Source organism: Schistocerca nitens, chromosome 9, assembly GCF_023898315.1.
Source record: "Schistocerca nitens isolate TAMUIC-IGC-003100 chromosome 9, iqSchNite1.1, whole genome shotgun sequence".
NCBI lineage: Eukaryota > Metazoa > Arthropoda > Insecta > Orthoptera > Acrididae > Schistocerca > Schistocerca nitens.
This window is the reverse complement of record NC_064622.1, coordinates 423,286,253-423,302,319: the sequence shown is the minus strand read 5'-3', so window position 1 is coordinate 423,302,319 and position 16,067 is coordinate 423,286,253. Positions and strand designations below refer to the sequence as shown.

General features: G+C 39.7%; 2 protein-coding genes across 3 annotated transcripts in view; one reads left to right on the top strand and one right to left on the bottom strand.

The window, feature by feature from the left end:
* The window catches only part of LOC126203570 (microprocessor complex subunit DGCR8), a 237,318-nt gene that overhangs the window by 208,148 nt on the left and 13,103 nt on the right, over nucleotides 1-16,067 (bottom strand). The window lies entirely within an intron of this gene.
* The window catches only part of LOC126204290 (piggyBac transposable element-derived protein 4-like), a 31,717-nt gene that overhangs the window by 8,523 nt on the left and 7,127 nt on the right, over nucleotides 1-16,067 (top strand). The window contains exon 3 of the mRNA XM_049938678.1: nucleotides 7,987-8,135. Within this exon, the coding sequence (XP_049794635.1) occupies nucleotides 7,987-8,135 (149 nt within the window). The remainder of the gene's footprint in view (nucleotides 1-7,986; nucleotides 8,136-16,067) is intronic.

The following is a 16,067-nucleotide window of genomic DNA, read 5'->3' as shown; positions in this document are numbered from 1 at the left end:
GGGAAAGGCTGGGAAATATGGGAAGATTTCAGTTAGATTACATCATGGTCAGGAACAGATTCCAAAATCAGATGTTGGATTGTAAAGCATACCCAGAAGCAGATATAGATTCAGATCACAACTTAGTAATGTTGAAGAGTAGGCTGAAGTTTAAGAGACTAGTCAGGAAGAATTAGCACCCAAAGAGTGGGATCAGAATTACTAACAAATGAAGAGAGACGCCTTAAGCTCTATCACGCTACTGACACTGCGATAATGAATATCTCAGTAGACAGCTCAGCTGGAGAGGAATGGGACACACTAAAAACGGAAACCTCAGAAGCAGGAATGAAAAACATAGTCACAAGTAAGGTAGCTGTGAAGAAACAATGGGTAACTTAAGTTGATCAACGAGAGAAAGAAGTCCAAAGTGTTCTGGGAAATTCAGGAATATAGAGATACAAGTCACTTAGGAATGAAATAATAGGAAGTGCAGGGAAGCTAAGGTGGAATGACTGCATGAAAAAGTGAAGAAATTGAAAAAGAAATGGCAGTTGGAAGGACTGATTCAGTGTACAGAAAGATCAAAACAACCTTTGGTGAAATTATAAGCAAGGGGGTAGCACTAAGAGTTCAACGGGAATTCCATTGTTGAATGTGGATGAGAGAAGGTAGGTGGAAAGAGTACAATGAAGGCCTCTATGAAGGTAGGGACTTGTCTGATGTCATATAAGAAGAAACAGAAGTCAATATGGAAGACAGATACGATCCAGCATTAGAATCAGAATTTATAACAGCTTTGAAAGACTTAAGATGGAATAAGACAGAAGGGATAGATAACATTCCATCACAATTTATAAAATCAGTGGGGAAAGTGGCAATGGAACAACTGTTCACATTGGTGTGTAAAATGTGAGTCTGGTAATATACCATCTGACTTTCAGAAAAACATCATCCACACAATTCTGAAGATGGCAAGAGTTGACAAGTGTGAGAATTATTGCACAATCAGTTTACCAGCTCATCCATCCAGAAGAATGGGGAAAAAGTTGAGGATCTGTAGGATGATAATCAGTTTGGCTTTAGGAAAATGCACCAGACACACAGTTCTGGTGCTGCAGTTGATAATGGAAGCAAAACTGAAGAAAAATCAAGACACATTCTTAGAATCTGCCAACATGGAAAAAGCATTAAACAATGTAAAATGGTGAAAGATGTCCAAAATTCTGAGAAAAATTGGGGTAAGGTATAGTGGAAGAGAGTAATATACAAGATGTACAACAATAAGAGTGGAAGACCAAGTTCAAAGTGCTCAGATTAAGAAGTATGTAAGACAGGGATGCAGCAGTCTTTCACTCCTACTGTTCAATTTATACCACAAGGAAGCAATGATGGAAATATAAGAAAGGTTCAAGAGTTGAATTAAAATTCAAGGTGAAAGGATATCAGTGGTAAGATTCACTGATGACACTTCTATCCTCAGTGAAAATAAAGAATTACAGATCTGTTGAATGGAATGGACACAGTACTCTGTACAGAATATGGATTGAAAGTAAATCAAAGAAAGATGAGAGGAAATCAGAAGTAGGAAAAATGAGAAAGTTAACTTCAGAACTGGTGATCACAAAGTAGATGTAGTTGAAATTCTGCTACCTGGGCAGCAAAATAACCCGTTACAGACAGAACAAAATCACTGGAAAAAAGGGCATTTCTGGCCAAGACAATTCTGCTAGTATTAAACATAGGTTTTAATTTGAGGAAGAAATTCCTGAAAATGTAATTTTGGAGCACAGCCTTGTAAGGTACTGCGACATGGACGGGTGGAAAACCAGTAAGAAGATAATCAAAGCATTTGAGATGTGGTGCTAGAGTAGAATGTTGAAAATTAGGTGGGATGATTAAGTAAGGAGTGAGGAGGTTCTCTGCAAAATCAGCAAGGAAAGGAATATATGGAAAACACTTACTGGAAGAAGAGACAGCATGATAGGACATGTGTTAAGACATCAGGGAATTCCTTCTGTGGTACTACAGGGAGCCATAAAGTGTAAAAAGTGTACAGGACAACAGAGATTGGAACACATCCGGCAAATAACTGAGGATGTAGGTTGCAAGTGCTACTCTGAGATGAAAAGGCTAGCACAGGAAAGGAATTCGTGGCAGGATGCATCAAACCAGTCAGAAGATAGATGACTTAAAAGAAAAAAAATTGTGTTTCTAGGGTTATAACATTTGAAGATTTAGTGAAAGCTTCAACCAATGTTGACTGGAATACAAACTTTGCAATTCTGAATGTAGTAAGGGTAAAGCATAGGGGCTGAATGTTAACCTACAATTTCTACAGAAACCAGACTGCAGTTGTAAGATCAAAGGGCATGAAAGAGAAGCAGTAAAGAAATCAGTGAGAGAGGTTGTAGCCTCTCCCCAATGTATACAATCTGTACATTGAGCAATATATGAAATCTAGGAAAAATCTGGAAATGGAATTAAATCTGCAACAATTGCTGGAATGACATATAACAGTGAAAGCAGCGTTTAAATCTGGTGAATGTTGTTCTCATCTTTATCTAGGAGAAGAGAACTTTGAGGTTTTGCCAATGGCAATTTAGTTCTATCAGAGACAGCAGTGGACTTGGAAGACCACATAAACAGAATTGATATATTGAAATGACATTATAAAATGATAAATCAACAGAAGTAAACAAGTGTAATGAATGCAGTGAATTTAGTTGATGCTCAGAGAGTGGAAATTCCAGGTAGGAATTTCAACAACGTAGAAAAAGTCAGATTGCTACTTATCATACAGAAGACATGTTAAGATGCTGATAGGCACAATTAGAAGACACTTGCCCAAATTTTTTGTGCCACAGCCTTTATCAGCAAAAGAGAAATACATCGGATCAGAGCTGGCAGTCATGTATGCGTGAGGTGTGCTTGCTTGTGTGTATGAATGACGTATGTTTCTCTTTTGTTGATGAAGGCTGTGGCAAAAAGCTTTGTGTAAGTATCTTAATTGTGCCCATCTGTAGTTTAATGCGTCTTCTTTATGTACTAAGCAGCAATGTCTCTTTTCCTACAATGTCAGTGCTCAGATAGTTTGATTAGGAAATGAGACTACAAGTAATAGATGAGTTTTGCTGTTTGGACAGCAAAACATCTAACAATGGTCAAACTAGAGAGGGTAATAAATGCAGACATTAAGAAAGCATTTCTGATAGAGTAACATTAGTTAACATCAAATATAAAGTGTTAGGAAGCATTTTCTGATGGCATTTGTCTAGAACCTAGCCTTGAACGGAATGTAGATGAGAAACTGTTCAAACAAGAAGAAAATAGAAACTTTTGAAATGTGGTACCACAGTAGAAGAGGTCTGAGTAGACTTGGAAAGAAACATGTCTTTCAACAGGAGATGACAAAAATAAATAAAGATAAAAAAATGGGCCAGCCACCATAGGAACAAATTAAAATTTAACAATTTATGAGCAATGTCCAAACCTACACAAGATTTTAAATAGATTACATTTGTTTCGTTTATAAATTGGTATGGGTGGGCTTACAATACACGCAATGTGACATTCATGGTTTGGCCCCATAGTGAGGCCAAATTGACGGAGTCTCTTGTGTATCTTAACTCTATTCATATATTCTGGTAAACCTTCCGGGATGTAAGGTCGTGGTCCATGAAACTCTTCAGCTGCTAACGTTTCGTCCAGAGCTGTGCTGGACATCTTCAGAGGGGTGTTCCTCATCTGGTGAGTCTTGCTGACTGAGCCAGAAGATATGTCATCCGGTCGTGAAAGCCTTCATACTATGATCTATTCATATAATAAACATTTTTAATATTTAGCATAACTTTCCTGTTAGTTCTGATTTTCTGTTGACTGTTTTATTGTTTAATTGTGCAGAAAAACAGTGGCATGGTCAGCACACTGTGTGTATACAAGACAGTTTGTTTGGATCCATGTAGTCAGCAACCAAACCTGCACCTGCACTCAACAACTGACAGAGGCAACTAGGGAAAATCTCTAAATATTGCAAACCCAAAAACTTGCTAACGATCTATTTCACCAACAAAGCCTGAAGAATCAATTTTACCACTGTTTCACTTTTGGAAGGTTGGTAGCTCACTGTTACGCAGTATCCTGGTTAAGTGTGTCCAAAAGCATAGCCTTCCCCCCCAACCCATTTTTAAATTTTCAAAGACAATTTTTTTTTCAGCACACAGACAAGTAGCAGATTGTCAAAAGTAACACCCTCATTCTTAATCACAATTAATTCATTCTGAGACACTTCTTGTGCCTAGTCATTGTAGATCCTTCAAAACTATGCAAAGGCTTGGCCAGATCCATCCTTCTCAGGCAGGTTCCTTCGACAGGTACTGGTCATGCCCAGCTGATGGTAGGTTGTAATTGTTCTGGACCTTAAACACTATTTTAATACTAAATAATCTGAGATGAATGTGGTAAAATGTGTAACACTAACAAATGTATAAAATATAAATTCAGTTAATGTCACATTACTGTTTTCATTCTCTCATATTCACCGCACATTCACATTGTAATAAAATGTAAACTTGGTCACGGCCGTGATATCTTTTGCGAAACAACAAATAAAAGTCTAAAATAAGAACTCTGGAACATGTTGCTGGCTGATTGTTTACACCACGGAGACAATGTCGACATGCAGTAGTGGGCAATTATGCTTCATCCAGAGGCCTTGCATGTCAAGAGGTTAAGACAAATTATAGATACTTGCAAGAGTTATTCATTTTTTATAGTCTGACTTCTGTATGTGGAATTCCAGTATGGTTAGCACACTGATTTATCCAACTTGATATATATACATTGATTATTCTATACCCTGATAAATTTCAATTGAAACCTGGCAGAGATTGTGCAGCATGTTTGAAATTAGCTCAGGAGTATATCAGTCCACCATTGAAGAACAAATGTCACATGCTGCAGTTTTTTTATATCAGTCTTCCAAACTGTTTGATGTGGCCTCAAATGATCAAAGTTCCTAAGGACACAATTCCTAAGGCTTAAATGTAGTCATCATTCCCTAAAACTGTTTTCTACAGACAAATTTTTTTTTAATGTCCCTATTAGGATAGAAAATTCTAGTCAGCTCATGAAATACAGATCACATCACAGCAAAAAGCTGCTTATTAAGCATCAGAATAAGAAAGAAGCCACAAGGGCAATAACAATGGAACCAACAGATCTAACATCATTCGTTCAAAAATTCAGCCAATAAAAAATAAAATACAGCAATTTATAGTTGAACTTCAGTCTTTAAAACATACAGTAATCTGCATGGCAAAACACTGATGAGTCACTCTTTGCAGGTACCAATCATATAGTGGGAGTATGGACAACTATCTTAAATTAACTGAAGTTTTTGACAAAGTTGCATAGCCTGAGCACAAAATAATCTGATGTGAAGAGCTAAATATAAACACAAATACACTATGTGATCAAAAGTATCGGAACACCCACAAAAACATATGTTTTTCGTATTAGGTGCATTGTGCTGCCATCAACTGTCAGGTAATCAGCGACCTCAGTAGTCATTAGACATCATGAGAGGGCAGATTGGGACGCTCTGCAGAACTCACGGACTTCAAACTCGGTCAGGTGATTGGGTGTCACTTGTTTCAGACATCTGTACGCGAGATTTCCACAGTCCTAAACATCCCTAGGTCCACTGTTTCCGATGTGATAGTAAAGTGGAAACGTGAAGGGACATGTACAGCACAAAAACATACAGGCCGACCTTGTCTGTTGACTAGCAGAGACCGCTGACAGTTGAAGAGGGTCATAATGTGTAATAGGTAGACATCTATCCAGACCACCACACAGGAATTCCAAACTGGATCAGGATCAACTGCAATTACTATGACAGTTAGGCGGGAGGTGAGAAAACTTTGATTTCATGGGCGAGCAGCTGCTCATAAGCCACACATGACACCGGTAAATGCCAAACGATGCTTCGCTTGGTGAAAGAAGTGTAAACATTGGTCGTGTTTTTCGTGGAGGAGGCTTGCGCCCCTTGTTGTTTTGCGTTGCACTATCACAGCACAGGCCTACACTGATGTTTTAAGCACCTTCTTGCTTCCCACTGTTGAAGAGCAATTGCATCTTTCAACATGATCAAGTACGGCCTGTAATGGACTGGCCTGCACAGAGTCCTGACCTGAATCCTATAGTACACCTTTGGGATGTTTTTGAACGCCGACTTCATGCCAGGCCTCACCAAGCGACATCGATACCTCTCCTCAGTGCAACACTCCTTGAAAAACGGGCTGCCATTCTCCAAGAAACCTTCCAGCACCTGGTTGAACGTATGCCTGCGAGCGTGTAAGCCGTCATCAAGGCTAAGGGTGAGCCACCACCATTTGAATTCCAGTCTTTACCAATGGAGGGTACCACAAACTTAAATCATTTTCAGCCAGGTGTCCGGGTACTTTTGATCACATAGTGTATCTTGGATGAAACCAGTAGCAATCTCACGACTCTTCACAGATTGGCATGCCAACAGTACAACAACAGTAACAAAAACCTTCAGTAATTGATCATATTGCTACAAATATATACAGGAAACAATATGATCAACATGTAAAAGATCTTTAACACTTTGATCATTTTTTACAAATTATTATGAGACAAAGCTGTGTTGTATAAGCTCACCAGACTGTAGACCAACAAGAGATTTTTTAAAAACCCGAAATTCACAATGAAATGTACATACAAAACAATGTAGAAGCAAAATTCTTCAAGCTTTGTACAATATTTACACTAAACTTTGAGCAACCCTTTCCAAAAGTATCCATATCAACAGCAATATCCAATAAAAATTAGTTGACAACAGGAGGTAAGAAAGTTCTCACAGACAATGAGATATCTCAGTTACACAAGAAAAACTGGCAGATAGGCAGAGATCCCAAACTATTATAAAAGATTCAAAAAGATTTACAGGAAGAAGTCAGTAAATAACAAAAGAATACTTAAAGTAGAAAACAGAACCAAAGCAGGCTGGAAGGTTCATGCCATTTTGGATGTTAGATAAATCCCTTCGTTTCTGCATTACAACAACTACTGCACTGTTTTCCACATCCCCTACCCCCAACATTTTACATACTCACGAACGCTTGGTGCTGCCACCTGCCACCTGCAAGTGGTTATTGCATGTTGACATTGAACATAGGTGGTGATCACATTAATGAGACCAGACCATACTTAATTAGGCAGTCATGCCATCTCAGAAAAGAGCTAAATTTATTTAAGTCTGATAGAAATTGTGTGGTGTGTTAACGGTAAGATGGTATAGCCGGGAGAGGAGGAAGTAAGCCCAGCCACTGCAGAGCACCAAGGGTGTGGAGCTGTGCGGAGGGAACAAACCCCATTGAATCTTGTAATCTAGACACTTTAACATGTGGTTCACGCTTCCACAAAAGATGTCACTCTCAGGGGTAAAGATTGCTTAAACGCTGTTTGTAATCAGAATTGAAATCATCGTACGTACTGAAATATTTAATAAAGATTGTGACTGTAACAATTATGTATACATTTATCACCAGGAAAGGAAAGGGAGTGAACAACACAGCAACCTACAATGGCTACCCCACACAGTACTGTCAAGCTAGGTAATGTTGGTTACAGCCAGAAAAAATGACTATTGGCCAAAGCCTTTTGCTGTCTAGCAACTTGTAGAAATTCAGTACTATGGAGATGATTGGCCAACTCATTTTTAGCAATCTTATGAAGCAACAGATTAATTCACAAAATGTGCAAACCAACATAAATTTGTTGTAAAATCTTATAACACATTCTGAGTTCAAACATAATGAGGCATCTTGAACAGAATGACCTTCTCAATGCCACATAGCTTGCATTCCAAAAACATTATTCACGTGTAACCCAACTCCTTTTCTCAAATGACACTCATCCATTGTACTGGCGTGGCTCGAAACCCAGCTGATCTGACTTCACAAGGAATGTCTCCTGCAGACCTGCAAGAAAACAGCTTTTGGTGGAAAGGACCAGCCTGGCTTAAAGAAGGCATCACTTCACAGCCTGTATTACATGCCTCCAACTGTTATGCATCTCAGGAGATGCCAGAAGAAAGGGCTAAAATCCTCTGTCACATCATCAGCAGGGTAATTCTAGGTAGTCTCATCTGTGAATTCTTGAAGTTGTCACAATTACAGCGGATAATGTCATACTGTATACGATTTGTTAATAGCTGCAAAACTGCAAGGGAACCAAGAGTAACTGCTAGCCTGTTGCAGTGATACAAGAATTTCTGTGTAAATTCTAGAACCACTCAGCCTTCTACCATCTCGAACACACTATATTCTGGATATGAGTGTGGGACGGTAGAATCCTACCTACTGTGCATCACGTTTGTGTGTGCAGTTTTAAAATCAGTCGCAGGAAGAAAGTACACATGGCGGTTAGACGGCACCAACAAGTACCTGTCGGGCAATCCATAGATGTTTTAGGGAGTGTGTAAGGAAGAACCATGGAGGTTATATGCAGCTCTGTGCTTATTGTGTCATTGACTCTTGTTATCAAAACAAGAACAGTTGGAAAAGTATTCTTGTAGACTCTTGACGCAACTTTGTTAGAGGTAAGACTCATTTTATGATTCATGTTAAGAAAGGTCATGGTATCCAAGCCAACTTTCTTTTAACTGTAACTCAATTTGTATCTAATATCCGACATAAAAGTGACCTGCAAGAAGTTACATACTCATGAGGAAAGTGAAATTTTTACTTTGTACGGAGGTCAAATACATTGTTAGTTGATGAAAAGTAAAGTTTGAATGTCTACTTATTTCATAAGTAGAAAGAGTCTAAAAATTCCTGTACCTAGTGTTATTCGACGGACAAGAAGTCAAGAGGGTTTCCAGCAGCTGGCTATTCAGTAAAGAAGAGTGGCTGCAAACGCCAAGTGAGACACCCCATAAAGAAGTGGAAGGTGGTATGGGGGAATACGTCGATATAACCCAAATCCACACTCACACTTTAAGTCATCAGAACGTTAGAGAACGTAGGAACCTGTGTGAAAGGACCGAGAAAACAGGAATTTTAAGTAAAAATTGAGTGAAGAAGCTGTTATGTGTTGCCATAGCGACCTAACACAATAAAACAAGAGAATTACTCCGAGACATTTGAATATGTTCAAGTATGGAGCAAAATTTAAATGTAAAAACATTGAAGAAATGAAAAATTCACAATGATAAAAATAGTAAAGAAGATTTCAATGTATTTGCCTAAGAAGTACACAGAGAACACTTCAGCTAAGAAGATCCAGTGCAGGGAGTATACAGCTCTCACATACATCACGGGGACACAGACACGGAAACCAACTGTCACATCCGACGCTGCCAGCACCAGCTGCTGTTCATCGGTGCTGACCTACCTCCACATCCACTCACCTACGCAACAAGAACTCTACGCCAGGTGAGTGTGAAACAAGACTTGATTACTTCAGTACAAAGTGGTACAAGATAATGCTGAGTGACCTGTTATTGTGTAATTATCATATTTAAAGTTAGTTTTAAATGTTTACAAGAGCTAAGGCATATAAAAGTACGGAAAATGTACAACAGATTGGGGAAACTCAAGACCCAGCTACGGCCATGAAGATTAGCAAAGAGGTGCCCGACTGGCCTGAGTTGATCAATTTAATCAAAGCTCAGGGTCTTAAGTTAAACTCGTTAAATTCTCAGTTAAATGCTCAGAGTGCAACTAAGTAAAGAACTAAACTTGGTAAAATCTCAATGAAATACAGCAAACAACAAATTTAGGTTTGTTAAATGCTGAAGTCGACTCTCAAAGCAAGGAATTTAGTAATCAATGCGAAGGCATGGGTGCTTTGAAGACTGAATTCAACGTCTTAAGTAATAAAGTAGAGAACTTAAAAGTAGATTTAAAGAACGAGTTGGCAAATTCTTCCACTCACATAAATCATGTGTTTACTAACCTTACTCAGAGACAGAATGACACTTTTCGAGATTTATCGAAAATGTTAGAACCTGACATCGAGAACAAATGTAATAATGTAGTACCAGGACTTATTGAAAAGTTAGAATCTTTTGAAAACGTGTACAATATTAAATATAATGATGTAAGACAGGGAATGAATACTTTGAAAGGGAGTGTAGATAAGAATAATGAATTAATGCCAATTATTCAATCGCAAATTACTGGTGTCAATACACGGGTAGATAATGTAGAAAGGGATTAAAAGGGAAACAGCTAATTCCGATATTATAAATAGTTTGGAGGAACAATTTGGAGAAATTATAGATTGAAAGGCTATCGAGAGAATAACATCCGGGAACATATCATCTATTCCTTCTTCCGAACTTAATACCAGGAAGGGTATGGATGACCTGTGGAGAGAAATTTAGACAGTTACTGTATCTCTGTATCTCCTCCATGTCTGAACAACATCACTTTGGTTCACTCCGAGACGCCAGGACACTTCCCTTGTCGAGACCCCTTCCTGGCACAAAGTAACAATGTGGACACGATCAAACTGTGGTACTGACTGTCTAGGCATGGTTTAACTACAGATAACATGAGCCACGTACCTCCTTCCTGGTGGAATGACGAACTGATCAGCTGTTGGACCCCTTCTGTCTAAAAGGCTCTGCTCATGCATCGTTGTTTACATCTTTGGGCAGGTTTAGTTAATTCTCTGAACAGTCAAAGGGATTGTGTCTGTGATACAATATCCACAGCCAATCTTCAGGAGTTCTGGGAAGAGGGGTGATGCTAAGCTTTTTTGGGTGTGTGTGTGTGTGTGTGTGTGTGTGTGTGTGTGTGTGTGTGTGTGTGTGTGTGTGTAGAAAATAATAGCACTTCTTTCGCACTTCCCTATGGTACTCCTGACAATACCCATCTCTGTTGAACATTTGCCGTCAAGGACAACATCCCGGGTTCTATAACTTAAAAAGCCTTCGAGCCACTCGCATATCTATAAACCTATTCCATATGCTTGTACCTTAATTCACAGCCTGCAATGGGGTACCACATCAAATGCTTCCCGGAAATCTAGAAGTATGGAAACTGCCTGTTGGCCCTTCATCCATAGCTCACAGTATATCATGTGAGAAAAGGACAAAAAGAGTTTTGCACAAGCGATGCTGTCAAACCATGCTGATTCATGGACACAAGCTTCTTGGCCTCAAGAAAATTTACTATATTGGAACTGAGAATATGTTCCAAGGATTTTGCAGCAAATTGTAGTTAAGGACATTGATCTGCAAATTTGTGGGTCCATTCTTTTACCCTTTTCATTTACAGGAGTCACATGCACTTTTTCCTATCACTTGGGACTATGCGCTGGGTGATATATTCACAATGAATGCAAGCTACGTAAGGGGCCAATGCCATAGAATATTCTTTCTAAAACCAAACTGGGACCCCATCTGGACCTGGTGACCTATCTGCTTTCAGATCTTTCAGTTGGTTCTCTATGCCAGGGATGCTTATTACTATGTTGTCCATACAAGAGTCTGTCCCACACTCAAATGATGATATGTTTGTATGGTTCCCTGCGTGAACAATTTCTTGAACACGGAATTTAAAACTTTGGCTTTCGCTTTGCTATCTTCAACGGCTACACCAGACTGGTCGGGATGGAAACTTTAGACCCACTTCGTGATTTTATATAGTAGAGAATTTTCTTGGGTTCTCAGTCAGATCTTGCACTAAGGAACAACGGTGATCATAGTTGTATGCTTAGCACATAGATCCTTGCACAGACGCACAAATGTCTACTAACCTTTGCCTGTCATCACTTGTGTGCGCCCTGCTTGCTGAGCATTTTCCCAACTTCATTACCCAGCCATGGTGGGTCTTTTCCACCCTTAATCTGCTTACTATGGATGTGACTCTCCAAAACACGAATTACAATCTGCGTAAAGTTGCTATAATGACATCACGATCGGTAATCACTGTTTCTATACTGAAGTCGTCAGTAAGGTCTCACCTATTTGTAGCTACAAGGTCTACGATATTTCCATTGTGTGTGGGCTGCTGAATTAAGCTGCTCAAGACAGTTCACAGAAAGAACATTCAAAAGTACTTTGTTCAACTGTGACTTTACGCCCCACAAAGAATCTTTACACCCCACAAAAAATCCATATACATCCCAGTCTATACTCTGTAGGTAAAGGTCACCTCCAACTAGTATGGGTATTTATACACTACTGACAGCAAACTTTTTTGAGTGACCCAACAACTGACACAGTGGAATCAGAAGGCCGGTAAAAAACAGCCAACAATTAACTAGGTTTCACCTAAACCTGTTATATGCGACCAGATAACTTTGTGACGGTCAACTTCAACCTCATTAGAGATATTATTTTTCTCAGCTGTAATGAACATTCCCCCTCCTACAGCCTCCAATTTGTCTTTCCGATATATGTTGCATGACTCACTAAATATCTCAGAGCTTGCCAGCCAGCTCTTGGCCCCAAGAATAATTTGTGCATGAGAACTTTCCTGGAGGGCAGTAAATTCAGGTTTTGTTGGGAATATTTTGACAATTTACTGATGAAATTTTGACAGTTGAAGTGTCTTTACTCTGAACATAATCTGATTGCTTTGCTGCCTATCGACTAGCGAGTGTTCATCAGAGTACCTCAAACAATCGCCTAGCCTAAAAAACCCTCATGTGCAATCTACAAGTACTCTGCTACCCAAGCAGCTGCTTCCTGTGTGTAGTGCACCCCTGATCTATCAAAAAGAGTCCTACAAATTTCTGCCTGATAATGTAGGTCTAGAAATCTGCAGCCCAGACCTTCACAGAGTCAACGACTTTTGGTTGAGACCCTCCACTCAGCTCCAAAGCAAAGGACCCTGATCAACTCTGGCCTCAGAACCAATGCGACAGGTGTTGTCAGTGACGACACTGGCTCACCGACAGACATATCAAGTGCACGTAGGCTTCCTTTTCAGCTCTGAATGCTATCAGCCCAAGGGGGCTCTATAACGCACTTAATGTTGTAGCTCATGATGACTAGTAAACCTCTCCACCATTGTGCATGATCGAACCCTGCTGAAGCAGTGGCCACATGTCCACTCACAGGGTGAATGGGCAAGGCCTGACTGCCAGTCTCCATATTGGCCCTACACCTTAAACAACATTAATGTGTTACCAGCCGCCACTCACCCTGCTGTGAGGGCAGATGCACCATATCGAGTACATTAGGAGATACCTTGCAGCAGAATTATGAAAAAGAAAGAGTTGGTCCACAATGATATCTCAATAAATAGCACCTTTTTGATTTCTGGATAGTACAGAAGCCATCCACCGTTTGTTGCCATAGGTGCAAGCAACTAGTCATGTGATCTGTTCAAAAGCACACTGCATGTGACACACTTGAATTTAATGAATATCAAAATCCTTAAACTCAGAAACAATTTTTGCTTTATCTTTGGCTTTGCTCATAGGAATCAACATGATACTTCTACGTCCCTGTGACTGCTATGTTGTTGACATACCTACCTTACCTCCAAGCAAATGGACTTGCTCGTCCCACGTAACTGGCGCACAATTGAGGGAAACACTGTCACTTGTGAGCAAGTGGCCTAACATAACAGTGTCACTATGTTTTCGAAACAGGAGCAATGGAGTTGGATCAAGATTGAATGTGCCAGGGGTCATACAGCATGACAGTGTCATCAGGTCTTCAAAGAGGCTGCGGGGAATCGGCGTTACCGTACAGAACAGTGGCATGTTGGGTAAAAGCCTTCAACGAAGGTCGGCAACTGTGGCACACATGCATCAGGTAGGTCGTCCTAGTGTCTCTGAAGAAGTGCATGCTGTTGCCATGTTAGTGGAGAGTGATCGATGCCATATGATTCGTGAGCTCGACCACGGAACTGGATTAGTGAATACAACTGTGCTTCGCATCCTGAAGGAATGCCACAGCAGACCGTCAATGCACAGTATCGCTGTTCGTTTTTGGAGCACCACCTGCAACCACCTTCGCAAAAGAAGCGGCGACACTTTCTGCACACCCCACCCATCATTTTGCACGACAATGCATGGGAGCATAGAGCGCAAGCTGTGCCTACTCTGTTCATTCGATGGGACTGGGAAGTACTGTACCATCCACCATACTCCCCGGACCTAAGTGCTTGTGACTAATTTGATACTGAAGATGAAGGAACCACTTCGTGGCATTTCCTTCAGTACTGTTCCAGAGATTTTACAGGCAGTAGACCGCTCGATTGGCACCTTCAACAGAATAGGCTCTGCTAACACTATACTATACCTTCCACATTGCTGGCACCAGGTTCTACATAATGCTGGTGACTACTTTGAAGGACAGTAACAGGTGCAAACATGTAACTCTGTTGTATTGGTTGTGAATAAATAGTTGCCACTACTGAAGTTCCAACCCTCGTATTAACTACAATTTCTGTAAATTAAACGTTATATAAATGGAAAATGTGTTCTATCACTTACATTATTTATGTCAATTATTATATGGTGTAGTTTTTTAAAACAGTAAAGCAATGTGTGCTTAATTAGTACATTATAATTTTATTCCAACTCTAGTTTAATGGCCTAGTTTGCAAACCAAATACAGTTGAGGTATGGTTGCGAATACAAATAGCAGTAAAATAAAATTTACTTCCACTTGTTCTGCTTGGAATACCATCATGAAATTTGGCACACACATTAACAAATAACGTATGACAAACTTTTTTTCCAAAACAAAATAATTCCAGTTTTGAAACATTTTGGTAATTCAACATTTTAATGAATTTGGTTGCAGCATATTTTTTGAAGCCTATAATGAACTGAATGAAATGGCATAAATTACAGGTCTCCACCTAAAATACTTAGAGATATGGCCATTTTACTGTTTCAATATGTGGCAAAAATCACACAACTTCAGTAACTTCACCAATTCAAAAGCGAATTTTCAAAAAATTTTAATTTTAGATTTTATTTTGATCGGTAGAAGAAAAGCTAAAAATCCTAAATATCAAGGTTCAAATTTACTTTGTTTTATTGATTTATTTCACATGGAATAACCGAGGTGATAATGGTGCCCTCTTAATACATGTCTGTTACGTTTCATCTTAACACTAATTTTACTAATGAAAACAAAAAAACAGTTTGTTAATTGTGTGCTGAAATGGTTAAAGTATATGGCGCATGGCTAAATAGCACTATCTGAAATCGGCACTGAAACTACAGTGGTGTACCACAGGCCATAGATGACAGAAGTGAATGAAGGCTGTGGAGATGTGTACGGACGAATAGGCGTGCAACTGACCACCCAGATGAAACAAGGGGCTATCAATTGTGTTCAAATGACTGTTCAGCATTGCTGAATATGGGCCTCTGCAGCAGGTGCCTGGTTCGTTCATCCCTGCTGACTGCTGCTCATTGCAATGAAGGCCGGAATTTGCATGCTAATTCCCTTGGAGAATCATTCTGCAAGGCATACTGGATCGAAAAAGTATGCATCTATCCTCGAAGACCATATCCACCCCTCCACACAGGTTGCTTTTTCGTCAGCATGATAGCACCAAAGCAAAGCAACATATCAGACAGCTCACAATGTACATGCACGATTCCAAGAGCACCAGGATGGGTTAACCATATTAGCCTAGCTACCAAATGACCTGAATGTAAACTTGATCAGAACTCTGTGTGACCAACTCCATCAGGCAGTTCGTGTAATGGATCCTCAACTGAGATATTAAGTGCAGCTGGGCAGAGCCCTGGGGATGGCATTGCACCCCATACCCATTGATAACTTCCAGAACCTCACTGACAACTTTTCCTGCAAATCTGTGCTGCAGAAGGTGATTACTCAGCCTTTTGCAAAGTGGTCATATTAATGTGACTCGACCATATATTTCATTCAGTACTTTTGGATAACTATTGAACACAATGTTAGCAAACAATTTACTTCATCATTCCATTTGCCCAAAGGAGGGGATACAATCACGTTCCCATTCCTTATGTTCCTTGCTGCTGCTGATTTTCAGGACTTTATATGCTCCATTCAGAAAAAAAGTCTTAATGTTACAAGTTTCATCTGCATG